The following is a 26,287-nucleotide window of genomic DNA, read 5'->3' on the forward strand; positions in this document are numbered from 1 at the left end:
CCTAGGGGGGCCCCGCTCTTTTTGACAGAGACCGCACCCTTCAGAATAAAGCCTCTACATTTCTGATTTGGGAAATGAGAGAGTATTTCATTGTCAAAAAGAGAAGCGCTGCGTTAGTTTTGCCTTTTGGGCACACGTCACGTCGATTCGGCTGCGCTGGACCCCCAGGGCGGAAAGCCATTTTCTTTTGTACACCCTTCTGGGACTCTTCTTGACCGTTTTTCGCATTTTTTATGCACTTTCGGGATTCAACCAAGGAAAGAAGACTCAAAGGGCTCCATCTCAAGCAGCTTGCACCGAGCTAGCGCGCCTCAAAGAGAGGCCAACATTTAGGAGTACTTGGCTGAGCAAGTCTAAGGCAAGAATTTAATCAAGACCGTGGTGTGAGCCTTCTGCATCATTTTTTGGCTTCAGACAAACTCGGGGCTTTCCGGGTAGGCTCCTGTCACTGGTAAAACAGTCTGGTGCACGAGGTGCTGCTGCTACTGCAGTTGTCATTTGAAGCTGCAAAGTACTGAATGCAAGAAGCCTGTTTTAACTGCCCGCCGCCACAAAAGAGAGGAATTCAGCATCTACTTGAAGCATCAAGCAGCAACTACCTCGAGCGACCTCTTACCCACCCCCTTCCAGGTTGTGACACAGCCCTGCAGTTCTGCAAAATGCGGGGACGCCCGAATGCCAGTGGCAAAGATGTATACTGAGGGTCATGGGCAGACGGAAGCCGACGAACAGCAGCCAGAGAGCCAGTCGCTGGCTGCCGCAGGCTTTGGCAACAAAGCACGCTGTACGGCAGACACCGTCACTGGAACCGGTGCGGAATTGAAGGTCTCTCTACACGCAGAACGAGAAGAAGAAAATGCAGCAAATGATGACGCAAAACCAACAGAGGCTGCAGAATCGGGGGGAGAACAAGCAACTGCACCTACCGAAATCACGCCAGCGGAAGCAACTACATCAACTGAAACAGGCAAAATTGCAGGAGGACCTGACATGCATGCTGACCACTGCAAAGAAGTAATTGATCTATTTGCGGCCGGACGTCTACAGCAGGAATTGAAGCAGGAGCATGATGTCGGAGCTGCCATGTCCTCAGTCCTGGCTGCGGCAGCTTCGGCAGGACATATGCCCGAGAGTGCCCCCAAAACGAGTGAAGAAGACGGCCACACCTCCTCTGTATTGTCAAAGCTTCTATCTGCTGCTCTGCGGCAGCTTTTGCCATGGGTCCTCCCGTCTGCGCTTCGGGGTGCCACTGCGGCAAGCGTCAGAGTAAACATATCTAAAAAACAACTGACCCTAAGCGGTGTTTCTCTGCAGCCGCAGGAACTTACATCACTCGTGGGAGCCCCTCTGGAGTTGCTGCACTGCAGCATAGGTAACCTTCAACTGCAAATGGGGAGACAGGGGGCGCTCACTGTAGCAGCTGCAGCGTCCGTCGGGAAAGACACAACGTCCTCTTCAGGTTCATGGACAACAGAGGGGATTCCGGCTTGTTCTTCGACGACACCACTTGCACCAGATGAGCAGAACAAATACGATGGCAAGAAAGATTCAGGTTCTCTGCTTCTTTCTCTGAAGGATGTCATTGTTGTGTTGACACCAACGAGACCAGCGGAATGGTCGAGGGACCAGTTACTAGAGTTGGCGCTTCGGAGGCGGAGATCGCTGCTTCATAGTATAGACAGCAAACAACAGCAAAAGCAACTGCTACAGCCTAGTGGCCTTTCAGCAAATGTGGCTGGTGTGATATCGCACTGGATCGACCGCCATATCCAGTGGGCCTCTGTAGAAGTCCTTAATTTACATATTCGCGTGGAATGTCTTATTCCCCTTTCCAAAACGAGCAACAGCAGTTGCGCTAGGGCAGCTTTCGCTTTAGGGCTGCATTTTAAGGAGCTGCGTATGCGCACTGTCCCACCTGAGGAGTCCAATGTTCCACGCGCTAGCATGAGAAGGGAAGAACAACAGGAGAAACGAGGGATTCCGGAAGCTGCAGCAACTTCTTCTCACCAAGCCACTACAGAACCATCGGTTAAAGCTGGCAGAATTGAGGGACACAGTAGCAGTAATAAAGACAGCTTCTGCAGCGAGTTTAATGTCAGAGGCTTCTCCTCGTATACTCAAAATGAGCTGCATCTACTGGCACCGCACACTTGCAGTGTAACTGAGATGATCGAGAAACTCCGCGCTTCTCGAGTGTTAATTCGCCAGGAAAATGAGTATCCCCCCTCAGCGCGCAAAGGAGGAAAGCAACTGCAGTCTGAAGGAGGTCAACAGCGCGATGTAGATGACCGATTGTCCTCAACGAGCAATTTTTCACCTACTGGACAGCAGCGCCGGTGTCGTAGAACGAGCACAAACGGCAGGTGCCTCTTGGCCCCTGTAAATGTCTACATATCTTTAAGAAAGAAGAGTCTGGTTGAAAGCAACCTTCCCAGTGGCAGAAGCAGCAGCAGAGTTGAGGGTGTTACAGTAAGGGAGGACGGCGGGAGCTTCATGGATAATTGCCAGGCAGTATTTAGTCAAGGGAAGCTCTTTACAACCACAGACCCTGCCTATATCGCTACAGTCGATTCGGAGGGCCTGCAACTTGCTGTTAACCCGGCAGGCGTTCGGGGTCTTCGGTGGCTGGTAGCAAGCTTTGAGGAGCACCGCAGAGCCATTGACACAGCTGAGGCTGTCCTCAGCCTTGTAAGACCATTCGCGCCATCTTGCACTGGTCAGTGATCTTGCGAACAAAGCACGAGGATGACGAATTCAGAGCGGTAGCAGGATAAAGGAAGACACGCACGCAAGACCAGCCCAGCTTTCAGTTTTACCAACTTGTATGCGCGCATGCTGATCCGTAGTTTTTTGTCACTTCCTCTCCTTTACATGTGTGTTCAGTGCACGGAAATCCCGGAATTTGGTGGCGATTCGCGATTCGTGCGGTTTGCCGCTTGCAGCGCGAGATGAGCATCACCGCGCGCACCAGTAACTCACAAGCGACCGTGCCTACAGAGGGAGTTTTGCCTGTCGAAGAGACCCTTAAGTTGCGCCTATGCGCCGAAAAATCCGAAAAGTATCGCTGCCTGCGACGCCTGCAGCTGCAAGGCACGCTAACACAGACGCAAGAAGAACAGTTGCTTCACCTGACAAACACTTTACCGCTGCCACACCTCCTGAAGGCTCATTCAGCGGCAAGGCAGGATCTCATGGAGCAGCAAGGGGAAGTGACAGGAAGAGCCCCTGGGAAGACCTGGGCACGCTGGCTCCCTGTGTGGGGGAAAAGAAGGTCACAACAAGGCTCAGGAGCGACGAGAAACACATCAGCAGCCGTTGGCTTTAATGAAATAGCTCTTAGTGAGCGGAAAACGGGCTGCTCTGTTCGTCCCGTGCCTCCGCTTTCTCTGCAGGCGATCTTGGATCAGAATAGGCTGCAGAATCGAGGACACCAGGAGCGGGGAGAGCGGAAGACACAGGGGGAGGAACTGCAGCAGCAGTGGCAAAACAACGGGCAGCATGAGCAGCTGGGAAGTTCTGTTGAGGGGGCGCCGCCAGGAGAATTTGATTACTTTTTCGATGCTCGTTCTCAGGTACCCTCCGCCTTTGCTTCGGGCTCGAGCGCTTTGCATCTTTGCTAGAATGCTTCTAGTAATCTAACTTGAGTCACAGACTCCGTAGTTGTTTGGTGACAGTGTTGGTTCCCATGGCGCTGACGTGTGCTGTTGGTGCTGCTGTGATTCGGTTTTCAGCCCGCTACTGCGCGCTTCACAGGCGACAGCACTTCAGTGCTTCAAATAGAACAAAGAGCAGTATCCCATGCAACGCTACCTCTCGCAGCCGCAAATGCAACTCATTCACTTCAAAGAAGCCACAGTAAAGAAGAACCAAGCCATACGCTCCCTCAACTTCAAGGGTTGACTGCTTTCGGTGGGAGGGCCAATTCCGAAATCACGCGACAGGAGGGCCATGAATGTCCCACGATTCCGGTAACAGAGGTGGAGCCCGCTGTTTGCGCCATGAACACTGACGAGAAAGAAGGCCTATGCAAAGGTTCTGATCTTTCAGAGGCCGATGAAATATTTTACGACTGCTTGGACTTTCAACCGCCGCAACAATCCCTATCGCCGCATGAAGATGCTTCACCAGCAGCCGCAGCGGCAACTTCAGCTGAGGCAACTAATCCGCAAAGCGAAGCGCAGCCTCGCTCCGCTTCCGCACAAGCTGCTTACACGTTGTCAGCTTCCGTGCTTCTGCGCTCTGCTTCTGTCACTTTCTGCACGGACGTACAGCCGTTTCGAGAGACTGAACTACAGCTGAATCAGCAACAACGCCTTCCTCCACAGCAACAGAAGGAATCACAGCGGACAGAAGACAACTATTTAGTTTGCAACGTAGGCCCAGTCTGTGTGGATGGCCTCATAGGTAACGACAAGGTAACTGGGAGCGTCTCCGTAGACTACCTGAGGATCAATTACAAAGGCAGGGGTCTTCAGAATGAGCAGACTCTGGTGTTTGAGGACAATAAGATAGGAGATAAGCCATTGCTATCGGTGCAAATTACAGGGAATTGCGTTGGTACTGTGTTTGAGGGGCAAGTGGATGGACGCGACTCGAACTTCTTGTCTCTTTCGATCCGTCGTCTCATTTGTATTCTCGATCCAAAGGCTTTGAGGGGATTGACAACTATCCAAGAACGATTTACTGCTGCTGTTGCAGAAACAGCCTTGGCTGCAGTTTCGCAGCAATGCAGCCTTTTGCATCTGAGAGGAACCATGAGGAGAGATTACACATGCACTAGGGAGGGTCGTGGCGGCTTTCTTGGGTTCCAGGTGACATCAGGCTGTGCGGGTCCGCAAAGACAGCTGAGTCTTTCTCCTAAACGCCAGCAGCAACTTCGTGAAAGCGCTTTGCTTCAATATGCGGTTTGTATAGAGGCCCCAACAGTGATCGCCCCCGCCTTGGAGGGAAGGGCGGTGCTGTGTCATCTTGGAGAGCTGAGAGTAAGCAGAATGGCCTGTGTGTTTCCCCTTTTTACTTGCCGCTTCCATTGTGCTCTTTCTGAACTTGAATCTGGCACTGTAGTATCTCATTTCAAGCTGGCTTCCTCCTTCATCTTATCAGAGAGGAACTGCCTGTAAGCTGCAATATCCGTGGAATTATGCTGTTAGTCAACGCTTTTTTTCCGATTTTACTTCATCCGCCTATTAGTCAAGCTGCATGCACGATGGACGCTTACAACGCTTTGTAGGGTTTCGTTTGACATTCGTGCATGAAACGCAGGTCTGCAGCGCGCAGCGGAAGCAATTACCACAGCCCACTGGCGGAAAGGAAAATGATGCTGAGTCAGTCAACCTTGAGTTTTTCGATAGCTTTCTTCATGAACGGTATGGCCACCGCTTTACTGCTTCAACAGCAGGATCGCATACTGCCAGGGCTCCGGCAACAGAGGCCTCCTGTTTTCCTGCCACAGCGCGAGCTCACCTCTTGCGACGCGTCAACGTTATCACTCACCATGGCGTGCTGCTGAGAGATTCACACATACTATTTCATAGCAATCTAGAGCAGCTGAAGAAGGAACTGGAGCCGCTCCAGTCTCATGACTCAAGCGGGAGCAGAAGTGGCCTAGGTGCCTGGTGCTCCTCTCAGAGGCCAAGCAGGGACCGACGTCATTGCGAGCACTTGTTCCGGTCCCAGAAATACAGATTTGGTGGGCATAGAAGGAAAATTTGGCATCATGAGTTCGGCGAATCCAGGAGTCACCCCATGGATAAAACGGAGCATTCTTTACCCCGGGGGATTAAGGGTGTTGCCCAGCCCATCCTTCTCCCCTCCGAGTTTGGGGCAGTTATAGAGGTAAAACACATTGACATTTACGATGCGAGGGAGCTTTTTCTGCCTCGCAAGTTGCGCTGCTTTCTCAAAGAGCAGCAGCAGCTTCAAACACAGTTTTTCAGCTCCGCCACCACTGCGGTCGGTTGCCATCCGTGCCGCAGATGTGACACAGCAGAGAAGAAGCAAACGGAAATTCAGGGAATGATACCGCAGAGTTCATTGCAGGAACAGAAACATCACCGGCAGGAAGAGTATGGAATACGAGCAAGCGACGGGCAAGCACAGCTGCGCTGCGAAGTACAAGTAGACGTAAATGGAAATTTTGGCGAGGTCGAGATCTCTTTAAGTCACTACGGATGCACTACTTTATTGAGGTGAGAGGACGCTGATGTTGTTCTGTGGATTCGAAAGTAGCACTGCCACCGTTTGGTGTATTTTCAACTTCAAAAATCTATTTCAAGCTTTACTAACTACTACTAAATGTTTAAAGTTGCATTTGTTTCTTTTTCGGTCTGCAGCGCCGTCAATTTCCTCAAAGCAACCTTGTTGCGGAGGGAGACCGCCACTTCATCCAGGGAATGTGTGGACTCAAGCTGCGGCAGAAAAACTGTTCCGGATCCAGCGGCGGCTGTAGGCCCTAGTACAGAACTCAGTAGAGGCCAAAGAATAGATGGGCACACTGAAGCCAGTGGCATCATTCCAATATACATTTCTGGTTCTGTTGGGTGTGAGAAAATGACTGTGTTTTTTCACAATCTTAACAACAATGCAGATATGCCGCGAGGAATAGACTGGAACGAGTCAAGTCCAACCATGAGAGATTACCAGGCAGCTGTAGAAGATGTGTTGTTGGTTCGAGCCATCAGTGTGCGTGGCCGCTTCAACAGCAGAAGTACCATGACTATTGAACAACTGCAGGTGAACCAGCTGCTTCTGGAACAGCCATGCTTTCCTGTGGCGTGCCCGAATCGGTACATAGTTCGTCTACCATCGTCAGGCAGTTTTCCAACAGTTGCATGCTTTAACCCTGCGAGCATAAGTCAACAAGCGCCAAGCGTACTATTCGAATTATCCAGCGGTATGTGCAAGAACTCAGCAGCGGCCACTTCGTACTCTTGTGCTTCCTTGTTCTTTATGCGCCCGATGGCACTCAATTTCCGCCCAACCCCAGTCTCTTGGCTCTTGCGCTTTTTGAAGGCGCCTGCATGGCAGTTCGGTAGCATCAACGGAAACAGCGTCATCGACAATAGCAACGAGAGCCACAAAGCAACTGGAAACATTAAGGGCGCTCCACAGGACTACAGACTTGCTGGGAAGGCCACTGAGTGTCTGCAGGAGTTTCAGCTCGAAACTTCGGCCTCTGCGGATGGCTGCGGTGAAGTTCAGAGCCGTCAGGGAGATAGCGCAAAGACCCCTTTTGAGGAAGGAGACGATGCCCCACCAAAATATGCCGCAGAAGTCTACAGTGACCCAGTTTTGCAAGACATAAAAGTTAAGTTTCAGATTGTGGATATTTTGTGGAGTTCCCATGGCGCTGATCCACCTTTGGCAACGGCGGCTTTGTCAGCAGCTTCCATGAATCTTCGCCTGCATCGTCATTCAACCAAGATTACAGCTAGCATACAGGATTTCTCGGTGCACTGTGTCGTCCCTAATGTCGAAAATAGGCCGCATCCGAACTGCGTTTCAGCCAGAAAGCAAGCCCGCCGCGCCAGCGTGCAACCTGTACAAACAGCTTGCTGTGGGATCCTTGGATGTAGCGCGAAAGGAGTGTCCATCCATGAGAGATTCCGCTTCAGGACAAAACTACTAACAACGGAAGTTATTGGTGTGGTTCCTGGCAGCGCTAGTGCCTTTAGCGTTTCGCTTGACTCGATGCATCCATTGTCACCCGAGTTTTCTGGACTTAGCTCAAGCCTGAAGGTTGAATTGGGGACTTATCGAGTCACTTATGTGCACTCCCAATTCTGGAGACTGTTTAATTGGCTAATAGGGGACTTCTTCGGCACTTTAATTTCTTCGCATGTGCCATCACCAATTTCTTCGAATACAAGAGAGCCTGCGAGCAGATCAAGCCCGCCAGAGGCTGCACCAAGGCCCATTCAGCACTCACCTTCTCTGCAAGACCTAGCCAGGCGTAGCGTTGTAAAGTCCGAGGCAGAAGTCAATAGAAGGGGGTTTGTTCTGCCTACAGCGGAGGGTGATGGGCAGAATGCGGACACTAACAGCGATGCATTGGACAGAAAATCCTTCATAGTCCCTAACGAAGGACTTCAGCACATTTTCTTGCTTGCTGATGCAGGAAGATCAATTCTCGGCATGACGCCGCTCTTTCAGCAGCAAACGCAAGGCGTTGAAGAAGGAAACACTGGTGAAGAAAAGCTACAACGCCTTTTGCTACCGGAAACCCTACCGTTCAATGTGTTCCACTATGAAGTGCGGTTCTCATGTCCCCGTTTGCTGCTGCCGGCATCCTGTAAATCGAGCGATACTCGAGCCATTTTCTGGCCTCCAGCTTATTCACACTGCAAATGTACTACGGAGTATCGCTTAGTAGATGATTCTTGCTATCGCAGGAGAGATCCAACGGCGGATGGAAACGTTAGCGCCTGCAGCGATTGCACAAACTGGGCTGCGGATTCAAATAAGTCGAATTTGGTTAGTGCTCGGCAAATCATCTGTCTTCTCGACAATGTCACAGTGACGAACTCCTGGCGCCTCAGCAGAAGGCACGGAATTGTTGAAAGCATTAACGTGTTTTTTGAGGGAGCGAAAGCCTTTGCCAGCACCGACTGCTGTGCACAATCGTCACTGGGGCAAACAACCCTGTGTCAGCAACAGGCTTCTGGTGCAGAATTTTGGGCAGGTTCGTGCCGTCGCTGTGGCAGCCGCGGTTCACTGGATGCCCTGCCTCCAGCCGAGGCGCCAGACGTCAACATGTTTGGAGTCCCTACAACAACACCATTAGAAGCTTCAGAGTTCACCTGCAGGACCTCTGGCTCCCCTGGAAGCTACCTTTTCGGGAGCGCTGACTTTGTGGTCCGCGTATTACGACCTGCGTTGGTGCGTTCTTCGTCCCATTGGATACGAGTGGAGGCAGGACTGCTACCCGTTAGCCTTGACGCACAAGCACTAAGACTCATTTTCGAAGTTTTTGAGAACAATTTTAGCACCAGAGATCATTACACTGCATCAAAGCATGCAATATTTGAACCACAGGCAGGAAGCCTACGTGACCGCAGTGGAAACCACCAGACTATCCAAGAAGTACAACGCGCAGACTGCGATACGGATTCAAAGGCTGAGAAGTGCTTCCCCAAATACCCACTGACATCAGAAGGGAAGTCTACAATAAATTCCGACAAGTACGGTGATACGGGAGTACTTTTTCAACGATTACAGGAGCAAAAAACGCTGCAGGGACTATTGGAGCCGCAGGTGGACTTCGTGGAGCTTTTAGAGGAGTGGGGACATGAGACCTATCTCTTGGAACTAGTTGTTCAAGGGCTGCACCTTGCTGCCTTTGAATACCCTGTCAAGAAGCATTCCCTTTTGCTGCGGAAGCAATGTGGCGCTTTTAGGAGCCGCATTTGGGCTCTGAAGCAAAAACAAGGGCGACAGCCAATGTTTTGCAGTGACAATTGTCCGAGAAGTAACCTCCCGCCTTACGGTGGAATCGAATATGCTGGACGAAGACCTTTTCTTCTGCTTCATGCGACGCGTCTGAGAGTAAGATTTAACATTTTATGGCAATTCTCCTTCGTTGGTGGCGAGATAGCTTATCAGACGTGGCCGGGTTGCGGTCTTCCTAACATAAAAGGAGGGTTCGTGTGTATGTGGTACAAGAGGTCCAGACAAGACTTGCCGTGTTTCTGCCATTTTTGTGTTTTCACAGGCACAGCTTCGATCGCTTCAGTTGCCTCCACACCAGGCCGAGCAAGTGGGCTTGCTGGTAAGCACTTCGTCTTCAGCTTCTCAGGGCAACCACGGGAAGCGGGACGGCGAATATCAATCTGAAACTCACCGTATACTACCCCCTCCAGTCAGAGGGACATTCCTAGGAATGAGACTTGGCTCGTCTACCGTATTTTCTCCGGACCTGGCTCTTCCCTTTTCGGTCGTTTTCACGAATAGCACATGCCCTCTGGGGCTCTTACAGCAGCAGTTGGAGCCCCTAACAGAAGGCATTTGGCGGGCGGAATCAGGATCCATTGCGGCAGCCGTAAAAATGGGTGACAGATCATTGGGCTCCGAAACCAGTGCATTTGGATGCCGTTTAGAGGATGCAGAGGGAGTGGAGCAGTCAGCGAGCCAGCTACCGATGGACTCACCTAGGCTGCTACGCCAGGACGAGCACCCTCTATTGACGGCTTTTTCGGCTCCATGGGTAGACCCATTGCATCTAGAAGATCAGATGAAAGACACACAGAACGAGGATTGCCAACCAACCTCTTGTTCTTCCACGCAGACCCGTGCTGCCACTACTCCTGGCCAAGGTCATGTTTCTTGCTGTAAGGCTTGGAAAACTGCAGGCCGAACTGACTCAAGGGATGCCGCCGTCGAAATGCCATCATTTAGTGGAAATTATGTTCCTCTATTCCGCTGTGGCTTGCAGCGTTCGCAGCAACAGAAGGGTCAGAATGGAGTTCTTGCCAAACTGTTGATGCCACAGCAGGCAGAGCTGAGTTTGTTCTGCAAATGGGCCACAGCATCTCCAGTGACGCCGCTGCTCGACGACGTCGTGCATAATATCCCAGAATGTCGAAATTTGACGGCTAAAGAGAGATTCCTTATGGTTCAGCGGCTGCTACTACAACGTCAGTGCCAGAGGAAACAACAGCGCATCTCATTGTCGTCTGAAAGAACCCGGTGTGTCTTGAGTTTGCCTTTAATCACTCGTATTTCTGGCTTCTTTTCTGATTACGAAGCAACAAGTGGCACAGTGCATCGGCATGCAGCGGCCTTCAGAACCGGCGGAAGCGCAGAAATGACGCAGGGGAATAGCTGGAAAAGTGCGAATCATCATGGTCGTGTGGTGTGGCCCATGAGCTGTGACGTCACCCAACCAGCCCAGTCCATATCTGACGATAGTCAGGCTGCTTTTGGCAGTGAGCCACCTTCTTGTTCTGCCAGGAAAGTTTGTTTCAACTGTCCCGGTGGAAGGCGATGGACGCACAGAGGAACCAGCAGAAGGGGAAGCGATAAAAAGAAACTCAACGATGTATCATGCGCTGCAGTTGGAGACAAGAAGCTAGGCACCATCAGTGGCCGCCATGATTTGAATCAACTAAGCGATATTGATCCGGCAGTCTGGGCACGCAGTAACAGTCTTGCTAGGACTGCTAGCCATACTGCATTTTCTGTCTCCGGAGACGACCGAAGAGATGTTCACCTCACTCATTTTGGAAGCAAAGCTCTTGCCCTGTGCCAGTCTTCCTTCGCCTCAGTCAAGCGATTTGCGTCAGGGATTAGTAGTCAGAGCAGTAAAGATGCTCTGGGCGCATATGTAGAACACGGCTTAACCGATTCTGAAGGCGTTGACAGTTCTTGCGAGACCAACGCCGAACTTCGAAAAGTGGAAATTGACGAGAGACATCATCTTCAGCAGGCAGGTTTCCTCGGCATTTGCGCAGCCGTGTCACCGTCACAGAAGACGATGCTGCCGCCCCTCCAACTGACATCGAAAGACATAGTGATATATTTGTCTGAAGCATCAGTACTTCTGCCTGTGGATGGCACCGAGTATGAGAGCGGCTCGGTGCTGCTTCGTGGTTCAGTCAATCTGCGGAGACGTGCAGATGATATTCTAGACCCCATAGGGCATTGTAACACCTCTGGCGACGCTTCAGCTGCTGCTGGTGCTTTTGAGGATATTTGGAAGTGTGACAGCGCCGGCGACAGAACGTTGTGGGGAGTTGTAAGAGCAAATATGGCATCTGCTCAGGAAAAACAAATTGGCGGCACATTGCTCCAGCAGCAGGAGCCTCTCAGGGAAGCCGAGACTAGATCTCTAGGTAGCCTACCAGACAAATTTTGCCCAGGCATCCGAGGTATTGACATTTTGTTGCAAAAGGCGACGGTTACATGCTTACGCAACAGTAAGCCGCTGCAACAAATGGACGCTAGCACGAAGGACCTCCTTAGACGCCACAAGCACCTACAGCTACGGCACTGGAGAAGTCTTCGGCGATTAAACTCTGGCAGTAAACGTACAGGCGCAGCAGCCGAAGTATTTCCAAAGCAAAGCCTTCAAGGGCTTGGAGTGCGCGAGGTGGCGCTTGACGAGCTGAGGAGTGCTACCGCGCAGGCAGAGGTGGAAGCGTACGTCAATGCGTCGGACGTCGCCACCGTCTTGGTCCAACACACTGCTGATGGAAGTACACTTGCACGGGACACGCCTGTTGAGAAGTTCGCCAAAGTTCACACTAAATGCAAGATTTCTGGGCCGGTTGATCGACCTGTCGATGCTTCAAAGGAAGCAGACTCAACGGCTCCAAGAGCGCTTTTACAGAGTAATGCACGGATCATATGCAGTGATTTTAGTGCTCATTTAAGTCACATATCCACTCCACCTACTTTTTCCCATCAGAGTCAATCAGAATCCTGCTCAGGTGGATTGCTGCATGGACTTAAAATCTCTTCGAAAGCTGCTTCCAAGAGCGCTTCGAAAAGCGCTTCTGAAAGCATAGGCGTGCATAGCAGCTGTTGCTCGCGCATCACGAGAGCCACGAGATCGAGCAGCGCCAAGGTGGATACAGGGTCCTTGGGGCGGATCTGCGATTGCTGTTGCCATCATCCACAGGAGCATACTGTTTTACACGTTGGCCCATGTGAGTTGGAGCTTTCCTACTTGGACTGCCTCTTAATTTGCAGGTGCGCTGCTCAGCAGATACGCCAGGCAGAAGAGCAGCAATGCAGAAGAGAAAGGCAAGTGGCTGTTTTCCTGCGGCTTTTCCACCACAGCTTGGCTCTGAAACAGCAGCTAGCAAGTGGCCAGCAGTTCAGTCGGAAGCAGTACGTAGAGAGTGATCCGACGCCTTCTGTAGTCACTCAGGGCCTCTCCACTCCGTCCTCCGTTCCACGTGCAGCTTTCACGCAAGGCAGGCGAGGCACTTACTCGAAGCTGCGGCCAAATGCGCCAACGCCTTACGCAAACAGAAATCTGCACACTTCCCCGTCGTTTCCTCGACAAAGCCGTGTGCTTGCCTGTTTGCCGTTATTACGTGTTACGCTCCTCAATGATCACTTAGATTGCCTTCAAGCTCCTCTTTTGCAGCTATTGATGCTTGACAGTTGTTTTTCTCGGGCATGCTCTGTTTTGCCCCCTCTTCGTACGGAGGCGCTGGGTATACTTCGTCATCGTCCTCAGCGAGAACAGATCTCTTCAGTAAATTTGCTGGAGGGTTCGCTGTTTTTGTGGGCCTTTAATCCTCTCGCTGTCGCGTTTGAACCGGTAGTGGAGTCGCTACCGTTGGCTCTCGTAATACGTGAAGCTTCGTATTCACTCATGCAATACGCGTACAGGTCGCGTTGCGACGATGACAATCAGGCCCTTGCTCTAAGGCACTGCGGTGGCCGGACTGCGAGGTCCAAACGTCAATCTTCGTGGCCGCCTTCGTTCCTGCACAGACATGGAAGAAATCGAGGGATCTTACGGAAGCCGGGTCTCTTGGTTCCTTTCAACACAGCAACTCTGCCGAAGAACCCTAGCAACAGCAGCAGCAGCGGCTACGAGACCGGGATGATGGACGAGTCAACAGACTCAGTGGGTCGTCTTCTCCCTCACATTTCGAAGAACGCTGCAGATCGTGAGGCAAGCATGTTTCGAAACCTACAGCAAAAGAGCTCCAGCGATAACGACCGACTTGCCCCCGCACAACTTCACATGAGGGAGGGGCTTGAAAGCTTGCACAGGGAAACAAACATGGTCACGACTCACTTTGAAGGTGATGAATCTTTCGTGCTCCAATCCGGAATCAAGGGGGCTGCTGGATCTGAGAATTGCGGTGGCACAATTGCAGAAGCTCCCGGTGCCACGTCTCCTGCAGAGCGGTACTTGGGTATTCTGTTGTCATCTACGCCAGGGAGCAGTATTGAAGCTAACTTGTCTCCATTGCTGCTGCAGTCTGTAGTAGGGAGCCTCTATAAGTGGCATTGTGACTTTGCGCACCACATGCAACAGCCGCAGGAAGGGCAGAGACAAGTGCGGAGGGCCACTGCCTGTCAAGGCCACCTTACGAGGAGGCGTAGAACTCCACAAGTGCTTCATCGGCATGTTTCAGATTCAGATCAACAGCAGGCCCGGCAGGTACAGGAGCAGCGCTATAGTGCTTTTCATCATATAGAAGGCCATTCCGCCGGGGAGCCAGAGGATTTCCACGAACGAGAGCCGCAAGCATCTGTTGGGAGAACGAATGATTGCTTCGGAGGGCATCTTTCTTCAAAGGCTCATCGAAGATGCTCATCATGCTCTTTGGAGGCCTCACCCAGTGGTTGCTCGCCATTTCAGGACACACAAATAAGTATGCATGAAAACGTAGATCACGTAAGCGATTATGCAGGAAAGTCAGCATCCAAAACAGAAGCCGATGGAGCAGTGAATGAAGAACGTTGTCAGCAGGAGCAGAGACCACACCTGGAGGCAGCAGACCCCAAACGGGGCAAGGTCTTCATACCTTACCATGTTGTGAACCAGACTGGGCTACACCTTGGAATCCTTCTTTTGCCCGAGGAAACAGCTGCAAGAACGGCTCACTCAGACGTTGTTTCTGGCAGGCGCACGATCAGCGCAGTCGAGGCAGAACAATACGGGCTCCCCCGTACTCTTCGGTTGTGCCACCGCCACAACAGAAGCACATGGGGAACTGGGCAATATAGCAGCAGTGATGATAGCAACAGCAGCACGAGCGAAGCAGAGATTGGACGCAATTTAGCTGCAGCCCCTGTATCTTGGGACTTTGGGCCTACTCTACAGAAAACGCCTTTTGGATTTTTTGGATCCGCGATAAGCACGGCAACAGTCAAGTCAAGCGACACGGTGACCGCGTCATGCCCACCCTCTCCCTCCACTGTTCATGAGGCCGAAGATAGCGGCCTCCAGAATTGGGAAGCCGCCGCCCGGTGGGAATGGCTGAGTCCGTCGGAAGAACGTGCGTTGACGCAAATGAGGGTTTCCGTTGGCACAGCATCAACTGCTCATGTTGCACTACAGCTTGCTGATCAGGCTGCGGGGGAGTTCGGTGCACAACAACCTTTGCGGAGATCTACTCCGAAGACGAAGGCGTTTTGTACAGAGGCGGAGAACAATAATGAATCTTTGGATGGCTTCTCCAAGAAGTGGATGCTTGGCATGCCAGTACCACTCGACCGCATCGGAGTCTACATTCAACCTTTGCCAGAGACGAAGATGACGGTACTTTCTGGAGCATCCCCTGCTAAGTCAGCTGTTAAGGAATCAGTTCCTTTTGTAATATGTCGCCTGATCGCCAGTGGTGGGACGAAGCAGCTGTTGGTACAATCTCAAGTAGTGCTTCGCAGCTCCTGCAGTACCCCACTGCAGCTTATGTTATTGCCTTTGGTTGAATCCCGTGGCCCCGGCCAGCAGGATGAAGAGCTGAGACTTCGAGAGAATGGAGGAAACAAAAAGAAAAATGAGTGCCTTCCATTACTAAAACCTGGAGAAACACTGGCTGTACCAGTCAACTGTAAGCCTATGCGGGCCCGTGTCAGAAGTTTCACTATGCTGGCACCACGTCAAGAAAACAGACAGTGATGACGTTATCTCTGTAGCATGCGCTGTTTTCAAAGTTTAACGTCAGAACTGTGTGTGCCGCTTCTGTAACTGCTCAGTTTGTTTCACAGGGAGATTTCGAGTCCGACCATTGCTATCTGGGGAGACTTTCACATGGTCTAAGGAATTAAGTCTAGACACATTGTGGCGGGTTGTGGAGGGCCAGCAACACCAAAAGCCTCACGACGAAGCAGCCAGTGAAGCCAGGAGAGATGCAATTAACAGGCAACTGTCAAAAACCGACTTATTGCGGTGCAGCCCCTGCATTAGCAGCACCGGCAGGAGCTGCAAAGCAAGCAGACATGCGAAAAGCACTGACGAAGAACGCTGTTTTGAGCAGCAAGAAGTGCAGAATGCCCCAACGAAGCGAAGACCTGACTACCATATCGTGGTCTCTTACCGACAGGAGCGGCTTTTCCACACGTCTTTCTCTTGCATACAGCTCAAAGTGTCATTTGAGGCTCCTCTGCGCATCGCAAGCAACATCCCGTTTCCCATCAGGTGAGACCTCTTCGGCATCCCTATGTTTTTCCTGCTTTGATCTGCGACGCAGTATGCGTTCGATTTTCACGAGCGCTGATGCGATATTTTTGCCAAATATGGCATTTTTAGATGGATCCAATGAATTTGGGCGATATTTACAGATATCGCGTTCAATGTCCGCTACCCGTGAAGGCTGGGGAAGATCCTCCAGAGGACTCAGAGGGAATACTCCAGTTGAATGAGCGGAGACGAGTGCATTCGCTCCCTTTAACAGGTACGCTTTAAGCTCGCTTATTTTATTTTGCCTTGAGGGAACTCAGGAGGCACTTCAATGATAATCAGTTTGGTTGTGTAGTTAGCTGATATTCTTGTCAACCAGCAGGCAGGGACAGATAAAGAGTTCTCTGTTGTAGCTAGCTGCTCTCAGTTGTTCACTGTTGTTTTTTGTGTTTGCCATGGTGCAAGTGGTTTTAGTCAAATACTCACTTTGATGCGTGTTGCAACTTATTAACATCTGGTGGTTTACTGCAGGAGTAGCTTTTCTTTCCGTCTCACTGACAGAAGGCCAATGGTCAAAGCGGACTCAAGTGCAACCACCACCACTCCATCGAAGGCACTCTTCAGCAAGTATTCCTTCACAAACGGTTTCCAGTTCTTCGGCAGCTGCAGGTTCGCACTTAGGGGCTGGTAAGGCACCAGCAGAATGCGTAAGGGACGATATTCTTGAGAGCCTGAAGAAGGAATATTCAGGCGAGACAGCAGCAGGAGAAACCTTTATAGAGGTGAGCTAGTTCAAAATTTTGATCTCGCCAGGGGTTTCTCCCAAAGAAGCATGCTTCACTCCTACTCTTTAGGTATGCCATGTTCTACTTCCTGTCAGGTTGAGTGTTTGGACAGGCGATCCTGTTCCGTCAAGTTGTGGCTCATCTTTTGTGAATCTGACGGACGCTCCCCCTCCTTGCTGTTGCACGCCCCTGTGTGGCTGGTGTCACACGTTCAGTGGGCATTCCAAAGAAAGTGGCTGCAACAGCCACGGAAGCTAGACAAGCCAGACTCTGCAGAGGAGAGAAATATGAAGCGGCCTGCTGTTGAGTACAGTATCATTCGTCGTAACACCACCACAGGCGCAAGTTGGGCGATGCAGGCAGTGTCAGCTGCGGCTGCTGCGGTAGACCTACAGGGGGACACACGACAGCCAAAGCCGTCCAAGGTTCCGAAGTTTGAATCCCCTTGTCGCAGCATCCTCACCCAGGACTGCACCGGAGATATACGACTTCTCGATTTTAGTGTGGGTCAGGCAGTCCTGAAGGCGGTAACGTTTAATCTGCATATAAATGCTGTGGTAGTCGTCTGTGCAGTCACGTTAATGGAGACCACTGTTGACTGACAAAGAAGACGCTGCTTTCGTCCGACTATAGCAGTGCTCCTCGCGGATTCTGCTAGCAGTGATTTAATCGAAGTGCATCTTGCAGCCAGGCCTTTGGCACGGGATCTGCATTCTCACGTCTTGTGTCTGTATTCCTTGACTTCGTGTAGACATCTTCCATTCGTGTGGAAGCTGAAGGGATAGGCTGCTCTGAATACTTGGACGTTTGGGGGGAATTTCCCAGAAGGCTGAGTGTGGCTGCAAACCCCTCAGCACCGCGTCAGACCTACGAAACATACCCTCGCATGATTTCAAAAGAAGAGAAAGACTGCATGAGCTCTCCTCAAGGTTCTGAAAATGGTGAGGTAGGCCTTTCTGGCAAGAAGGCCACAAGCAGAGGCGGCGAAGCTTCCAGGCCGTCCAGACTGGAGTCTGCGTTCAAGCATTCGATGGGGGGGCCCTGTTTAGATGTGGTTGCTGCAATATTAGAGGCACCTTTGCCTCTTCTACGCCCTGTGCTGTTGCTTACGCTTTCCCCCATGTACACGATAACAAGTCGGTGCCCCTTCCCTATTAGAATCCGCCAAGCGCGGCCAAGCTGCTTCTTCGAAGGAAATACGGGGGTTTCTCGAGAAACTCTTGGCTTCACTATGGAGTTGCAGCCTCAGCATACTGAACCCCTTGTCTGGCAGTTCAACTACGGCATCCGAGCCATACAGCTACAGGGGTGAGCATCCAGCGATTCTGCGAGTCATTGAAGCTTTGCATAATTTTAGTGTTTGTGGCTAGCCGCCTCCATAACAGTCCTACAACGACATGCATAGCGCCTAAACACGCACCCAATGCAGAGGACAACATTTCGCCATTGCTGGGATATACAGTATTTCCAAAATAACTTCCATTTTCCTGTGTATATGTCCGTATGTTTAATTAGTCGACGCACATTTGCCAATGGTTGCTGTGCCTGCAGACTGGTGCCCAGCCTGTGTTGGTTACAAGAAGGTTGCAGTCGTGGGAGAACAGCAGAAAGTGTCGACAGCACGTCAGACTCAGTGTGGAGCACGTGGTCAGGCTACTCTCCTCTGTGTTGTACTGGGGAGAATTGGTGCATGCGTATACCCAATGTGCCTCTTAAGCTACCGGGAGCTACCCCTTCTGCCTTCAGAAGACACGGAAGCGCCGCCAGAGGAGAAGAATTATCTTCCAACTTTCACCAAAACCAAGCTGAAAGCCTCCTTAATCAACACAAGCAACCGCCTCGAAGGTTACAGGCCAGCGGGCATACGGTGAAGCCACAAGATTTTTTAGTTGCTCTTTTGCGTCGGGGAGTTTCAGTGAAGGCCCCTGGAAATTTACCTCGCCGTCGACAGCAGCCTCCAGAACAATTTATGAATCGGGCTTATGCCGCTCTAGGATGCTCGTCCTTGCGTCTAGAGTCAACAGCAGGCCCCGCCAGCACTGTTAACTTGACGATCCAAAGAGAGCAGTTTGAATTCCGGGACGTTGTCTTGATTTGCAACGACACCGCGCTGCCTCTGATGGTGCGCCAGTGCCGCCACAGAGGCAGTCAAACGGAAAGTGAATCCGTTCAGGTGGGCCACCGGTCGTCCGAGATGGTTCAAAAGCTTGGCCTGCCACAGGTCGCGGCATTTGGGGTTGACTCTGTTACTGCAGCGGTCGCTGAATTGTGGGGAACAGCAACGAAGAGCGAAGATCTGGAAAAACGCCAACTGAGCAGCTTTGTTGACTCAAAGAGTTTTGGTCAGTATGACAGTAGCAGCGAGGTAGTATCCAGTGGCTTAACCCAACAACTAAACATGCTTCTAGAGGAGCAGCGGCGGGCAGAACAACAACACACTATACGACAGCAAAACGGAGCTTCACTTTTTCATTCTTATGATGCGGTTCACATATCCGCAGCTCCCAGTGAGGAGGGTGTCCAGCTGCTTTTAGACCGACTCGCTCTCATTGCTGAGGCCGCTGCTTCTGAAAGAAAAGCTGACCAGCTACAGCATCATGGCGTCACTGATGCTGCGAGCAGCCATGCCGCGGTGGAGCAGTGTTGTTGGTGCTGGTTTGAATCTGCTGTAGCAGAGGAGTTGTGCGCAGCAGAGAAAAGCGCCAGAAAAGACACGTCGACTGCAACGCTTGACGCAACGCTGTCATCTGTGTGGCCCCTCCCACAACTGGTACTGCCAGGGGAGACTGTAATATTTACTTGGGATGATTATCGCTGCTCGCCTTGTGTAGAGGTATCTTCCTACCCGTGGTTGCAGTGGCCGGATAAGGAAAGCCCTTCTTCTCCAACAACTGAACCTACATCCAACGCAGGTCCCGAAGGAGTTTTGCCCGGGCCGGACTCACCTTCGTTAAATCAACCGTTTGTTGCATGCATTCCTCTCGACACCCATGTTCAGGGAATCGTGCCGCTGCAGTCGCAGCCGTCTCCAAAGTGGCTGTTCTTCAGAGTTGTTCGCCACGAGGAGAGGCTCCTTGTGCAAATCTCCCCTGTAGGCGAAACTCTGGGGATAGCCAATGCGGCCGAGAGTAAATACGACGTCAGTGCTCGAATGTGTAGCGAGAGCTTCAATTCGCCAGTGCGACTGAACACTGCTGTTTCGTCTGGGATAGATCATTCTTCTGGGGTAGGAAAGAAGATCGACCATGTGGCGGTCTCTCCAGATGTTGTGGATATCCATTCTTTACTTATCGTGCCACGGTATCTTCAACTCCATAATGTTGCGACGGATCTGACGAAAGACTGCTCTCGCAGCGGCGAAGCCAGCAGCGGCGCGGACCGTGTGCCCGAGTGGTCATACGCCTCAATGTGCCGGTTCTCTGGCACAATTGTAGGCTCATACGCACCTGACCAGAAGACAGCTTCAGATGCTGAGCAAGCGTTTGCTTCTGCTAAGTCTGGTAAGGAAGATATTGCCAAGGTGGCGACGATGCTTCCAGTGAGGCCAACTCCTGATCCCCCGACATTCGAGCTACGTATTGAAGTTCCTCGCCTGCAATTTTCTGTCTTATCCCAGTGCCCCGTCACTGACCCGCTGTCTCGTCAGGTATGCAGCTCTTTTGAGGGCTAAGAAAAAGGCGGCTGTTCTAGTGAAAATGGGGAGGCTGTGGCAGGTTGATGAGCGTATATTTGCAGCGGAGTGTACATGTGGAAAATGTGTAATTCACAGTTGCGTAGTCGCAGAGAGAATGAAATTAGGCTTCCTCGTTGCGCATTTGAGGGGATGGTATATTCTCAAGGGGAAGGCTATAAGGTTTCGCACTCTTCGTAATTGTTTGTTTACTCTAGACATTCCGCCTTCCGGAGGAGCTGATATTGGTAACATTCGAAGGCTTGTCAGCCGCGTGTTTTTGGAGTCCCTTCCACAGCACCGCTGCTTGCAGGATACAGGAGCTGCAGGTAATAATTTTATCTTTACTGCGGGCATTACTTTATGCTCTTTCACCACAAGCCTGCGACCCCCCGTGTCCTAATTTTCGCCTGCCTGTACAAATTTTTCTTATTAGGTGAAGGCGTATCTCTTCCTGCATGTGATCCTTGCTTGCGTTTGCTTGTTCGTAGATCGATTCCATGCACTCGCAGGCGTACTACCCGGTGTTGCTCCAAAGAGCTCCTCCTATGCTTAACGAGGTTGGCCACTTCACTGCGTCGCTTTATGCTCTGGATGTGGAAGCGTCGTCTAGTAGGCGTGTTGTTTTCCACAGCATTTTTTGCCGATATTGCGGTTTCTTCAGGTCACACCCAGCGGAGAGAGCAACTGCTTGCAACTGCCACAGGCAGCAACTCTGACAGACAAGAGTCATAAACTCGGGGGTAGCAAGACGCAGTCAACTATTAAGAAGACTCCATGTTCTGAAAAAAGAAATGATGCCAGCGCTCTTGTTCAATTCTTGTTGCAGCAGCGCAAGCCCCTTTACGATAGTCATGATGATGGGGTCGTCATCGTTGACAAATGTAGCTTGTCGCTTCAGGTGAGAGAACATACAATAAGCTCCTGCTCAACAATTTCTGTAACCACGTGAGTACGGGGCCCTTTGCACACTTTTTGGTCGCGCGCAACAAGCCGCTATTCATTCTAGCATACGTCTGCAATGTTTCCTGCAGCCCATCACCATCAAGATTGATTTAAACATATTCTATCTAGGGTCTGAAGCCATAAGCTGTTGGCAGTCTGCCTGGGCAGCTGCTACTTCATCCATGAGCCTACAAGACTCCAGCAACGCACCCGATGATCCAGAGAACGGGAACGACACAGAAACGTCTCTGGCTTCTGCAGGCTGGCCTTTTCTGTGCAATCAGAGTGCTTTGTTGGAAAGTAAAAGCCTGGAGCACCACTATTCTGTGAAGAGCGGAATGGCATGGGCATGCAGAAGTGGCAGAACTTGGGAAACGCCCCTTTCGCTTTTTGTGTCCAAGATCACCAGAACAAATGTGGCATTTGCTCCCTTTCCCCTGATCGTTCGCCCATTGCTGTGCAACCAAGAAGAAGCGGCTTTTCAGATGGAGATGCAGGAGTTCAAGCAGCAAAGGCAACGGCGCTACATTTTTCGGGTGCTCACGATAGATAGCACGTGCATTGTCCTATCGTTTAAGGCGGACACGGGCGGCAGCAGCAGCGCTTTGCAGCGCTCCGTTGTAAGTCTTTCTTCCCTTGAAGATGCTCGGTTCCAGGTGGATGGGCTGCATCTGACAAGCCAGAAGCTTATTGAAGATCTTCAGGCGCTGCAACAAAAGCAGCAACCGCAGACAGAGCAAGATCTTTCTCATATTGTGCGACTAATGAGGCACCACAAGCAGCCAGCTCTCTCGCTGGAAGATGTCGTAAGGGTACTGCGGTACTTCTATCAACAGCAGTTCTTATCTCATCTGTCGAAGATTTTGGTTTCTGTAGATGTTCTAGGTAGGTCAGGAAGTACTGCATAAGTTTTTAAGCACTACTCGACACAACCACATTTCCTTGGCGTCACAGGGTTCCGCCGTCTAGAGTTTCTACCTAATTCAACTCAGAGCAAAGCATCATGTTACCAGGCTTTCTTTGTTGCCCCTGTTTTAGGAAACCCTGCTTTATCGCTTGCACACCTCCAGGCTGGTGTGTACGCCCTGGCCAGGCAGCCTTGGGAAGCTGCTGAGACCGGTGGGGACGTATTCGAAGGAATGATTAGGGGAGCGGAAGACTTCTTGAAGCACACTGGTGAGGAGCCTGGTGGGACTTGGGTTTCTACTTGCTGCTGTCCTGCGTGGAAACCACTGCTCGTCAGCCATAATTTTGCCGCATTTCCCACGCTGAGTCTTCTCACGAACACACAGCGGGTGGTGTATCGCGACGTTATTACGACCGGGCAGTGTTTGGGCTCGTGGGCTTTCTTTTTATCGGGGCATTTTTACTGGGTTGTGCGTGTGCCAGCGACTGTCTACTTGTTCTTTATCTGTTGGTGTGATGACTATTCTTTTATGGCGTGGCTTATGCATCTTCTCTGCCAGATTCATGCAAATTACCTCGTGCACAGGCTATGGCTTATTTGGGGGCATTAGTCGGATGGCAGGAGCCGCGTCTGATTCGCTTGGAGCACTTGCTTGCGACGAGGTCTACGTCAGCAACAGGAAGAAGCAAGGCAGGCACAAGGCACGAAACGTGGAAGAGGGTTTACAACAGGGTGTTGAGGCCCTTGGGAAAGCTCTTGCTGGCGGCTTTACAGGTATATTTCGACACGAGAAAACAAGCACCGTCGCAATTTCGCTTTGCGCTGTAGTCCCTGTTCACCGCAGCAAGTTTGTTTCTCGCTGTACATGTGAGTCATGCCACATGTATTACATTACATTTTCTTTAGGTGTCTGCTTAGCAGCCCCATATCCCGCTGTCTTGAGTGAATCTGCAGGTTTGGTGGAGGAACCGGTTAGGGGAGCTGCAGAAGGCGGCTTTGAGGGATTGCTCCGCGGCGCTGGGAGAGGTATTGCGGGCTTTCTTGTGAAACCGCTGACAGGAGTGCTCGACTTTGCTCAAAAGACCGCTGAGGCCATTAAGGTGATTGGCGCATTTCAGTGGTCGCTTTCTTTCTTCTAGACAGCCATCAGAAACAGTCTTATCTCACCTAATACTGTCTGTTTGAGCATGGGCTGTTTTTGTTCCCTGAATGAACGGGAAAGTACCGAATGATCTCTCTTCAATACTGCGTACTCATGATTAGTGCGCTGCGTTCTCACAGGATGCCTCCCAAGTAGAAGGACGACAGCGCCCAAGATTTCGTCTTCCCCGCTTGCTCCTCGGAAACACACGCCTGCTTGTTGCGTACGACAGCGAAGCGGCGAAAGCCAAAGCTATTCTGGCAGAAGCTGAAGGACAGTATTGGTGAGCTGCACACCATCACAGCAGCAGTGATTCATTGGGACATCTGGAGGCTCTCACAAAGCACGCGTGCAAGAGCGTATGCAGCAGTGGATATTTAACTTCCATGTACGTCTTTCCTTTTCAGGGAGAATCTACCAATTCTCTTTTTCGCTCTGGACCGTCTCCTTCAGTGTCTCACACTGGTCACCGAGAATCATGTTTTGCTTTTCAAGTACTACGCGCGGAGCTCTGCAGAACTTTTGTTCCTCTCGCCACTTTCGTGTTTATTGGCTGTTGGTCACTGCAGCACAGTCAGCAACATTACGAGCCACAGCGTTGATAAAAGCAGCGGGAGGACTCGGACCACTACCACAAAGGAGCGCCATGCTGTGGTGCTGCAGCTTCGTCGGACGGGAGAGTCGGGAGTTTACTACCAGCAGCTTGTGTATTCAAAATCTCGGCTGCAACGACATATCATGAATTGTTTGAGGCAGCTGTTGCTTCAGTGATGGGTATATGCTATTCTGTTCTCATTCCGTTTGCATCAAGTTGATCTAGCAATGGGCACGACAGGTGGCAGGAAATTCAGATACTTAGTCGGTTTCCTGTGGAAGCGCAAGAGGAATTCACTTGCAGTGCCGAATTCCCGTCTTCAGTGCAATTTGTTGCTTATTGATTTTGAGGGGTCATATGCACAGGCGTGTCTAGGGAGACTGCTCTACTCATCCATTCTGAAATAGAAAAAGGGTAAAAGGGACGGACCACGCTTTCTCTAATGCTCTGATTTTGAACCGGGTTCCCCGAAGCAAGCGTGCAACTTTGCGGACGAGTATCTGAGAAGAGAGCTGCGATATACCTCTGTAGCCAGCGCCTACTTTGCTGCAGTTGACTACATAATTGTAGTGATTTCTCAAACTCAATGAACCAGCAAGGGAAGAGTCACTGGTAGTGTTGAATACGGGAAAACGCTTCATTAGAAAAAATTGTCACGTCTCATTAGCCTTGCCTCCAGATTGTGATGCGCAGGTTTCGACGCTGATTAGTTGTGATGTCCTCTGGTGTATCTTGATGTTCAGTTGCTCGATACCGGTTACTTTAGGCTTCGAGCTCTACCTGGTAGATGCTTTCTTGAGCCTTCTGTGGTAGTTTTGTTCTCCTGTGGTTTGAAGAACTATATATTCCGGCACCCTTAAGTAAAATTAAACAGGCGCTTCCGAGTGATTATGGTAAATTATGGGATGACGCAAAACTACCGGCCCTTCTACAAGAAAAAGTAATATGGGACTATGGTGGCACGAGATGTTGCTAAAAGGGTCGCTTAAGTGTTGGAGGTTGCTGTATGGAGCCACTGCGACGGCGCTTTATCTGATTCAATTTTCGTGGCCATGCATGGTAAGGCATTCTAGCTTTTGGTGCAGAGCGCAGACTGATTAAGTGACCGCAGCTTACGGTAGTGCGGTTTTGAAAAGGCGTGTGTTAACCATGTCTCAGTGCGGTAGATCGCATAATGATCTCAATATGGCCGCAATAAACAATAGGTTATGCCGGCCTTCTATGCGTCTGCCCAGAAGCATGCAGATGGAAAGTTTGTTTCATTCCCATGAGTCCAGCGTCAGGTCAGTCCTTCAGTGCATGGTGGTGTTTTACCCGTTGAGACATCATCGCAAGCTGATCAGGCTTATGTCAGCCCTCCTAATATTGACGATCAGAGATCACTGGCCAGGTGCTGCATTGAAAACTGGCAAACCATCTGTACGCCAATTGGAATTCAAGCTAAATCACCGGTCCTGTTTTGAGGGTTTTGCGCTTGTGTTGCGGCGTAGTGTTGCGTGTCACACCGATAGACGCGACATATTCGCAACGCTCCTAAAAGGCACATGCAGTCTGAGCTCACGAGGCTAGCTGCAGTTGTGAACTTCACGGAAGGCACCTAGCAGCGCCTTTTGACTTCGGAAGCCACACGAATCACGTGCTCCGAATTTTTCAAGGGACAGCGGGACACTTAAAAACATCTTGTTGAATATAATCATAGGAGCCCAAATGCTGCTTGCTTCCCATTAAATATTAGTAGGATTGCTGGTTGGCTCTGGGCCTAAAGTGGTGAAGGTACACAAGCAACACGTCATGAGCCCTTTTCGTTGCTCTGCAGTGCCATTATACTTTGACTACCTCCGAGCTGCAACTGATGGCTATACACACTGTTGTTCATATAGCAGTGTGTAAACGGCAATGTACATTTTAGTGTTTTGCATTCGTGGTGTATTGAGCTTCCCTTAGGAAGAACTAAATGCAGCATCCACACTCTTGCAAATTTATGGCGTTTCTCCTTGTTTGCATGCATGCAACGCATTGCAGCCAATGTCAAACAAGCTTGCTGCTTGCCGAGATATTGTCATATTCGCCGCCGAAGGCCACGGCAAATATCCCGTAGCCGCGACCTCTTTTGCTTCTGCTAATTGCCAGAATGCAAAAGACATATAATTTGACTGA

At 50.9% G+C, this 26,287-nt stretch overlaps 1 protein-coding gene across 1 annotated transcript; it reads left to right on the forward strand.

Moving 5' to 3' along the window:
- Positions 1 to 675: 675 nt before the first annotated feature.
- On the forward strand, positions 676 to 24,306 carry ENH_00018150 (hypothetical protein, conserved; the record flags this gene model as incomplete). The annotated part of the gene is made up of 20 exons (XM_013584357.1): positions 676 to 2,716; positions 2,884 to 3,572; positions 3,732 to 4,982; positions 5,263 to 6,188; positions 6,333 to 9,543; positions 9,710 to 15,518; positions 15,664 to 16,105; positions 16,249 to 16,361; positions 16,619 to 16,869; positions 16,968 to 17,399; positions 17,624 to 18,180; positions 18,424 to 20,518; positions 21,034 to 21,102; positions 21,207 to 21,443; positions 21,577 to 22,372; positions 22,526 to 22,663; positions 22,980 to 23,168; positions 23,349 to 23,494; positions 23,676 to 23,818; positions 23,943 to 24,306. The coding sequence occupies 20 exons, from the start codon at positions 676 to 678 to the stop codon at positions 24,304 to 24,306; spliced, it is 19,899 nt and encodes a 6,632-aa protein (XP_013439811.1).
- Between the last annotated feature and the right edge of the window lie 1,981 nt (positions 24,307 to 26,287).

This window comes from Eimeria necatrix, genomic scaffold (genome assembly GCF_000499385.1).
Source record: "Eimeria necatrix Houghton genomic scaffold, Enh_scaff15, whole genome shotgun sequence".
Classification (NCBI taxonomy): domain Eukaryota; phylum Apicomplexa; class Conoidasida; order Eucoccidiorida; family Eimeriidae; genus Eimeria; species Eimeria necatrix.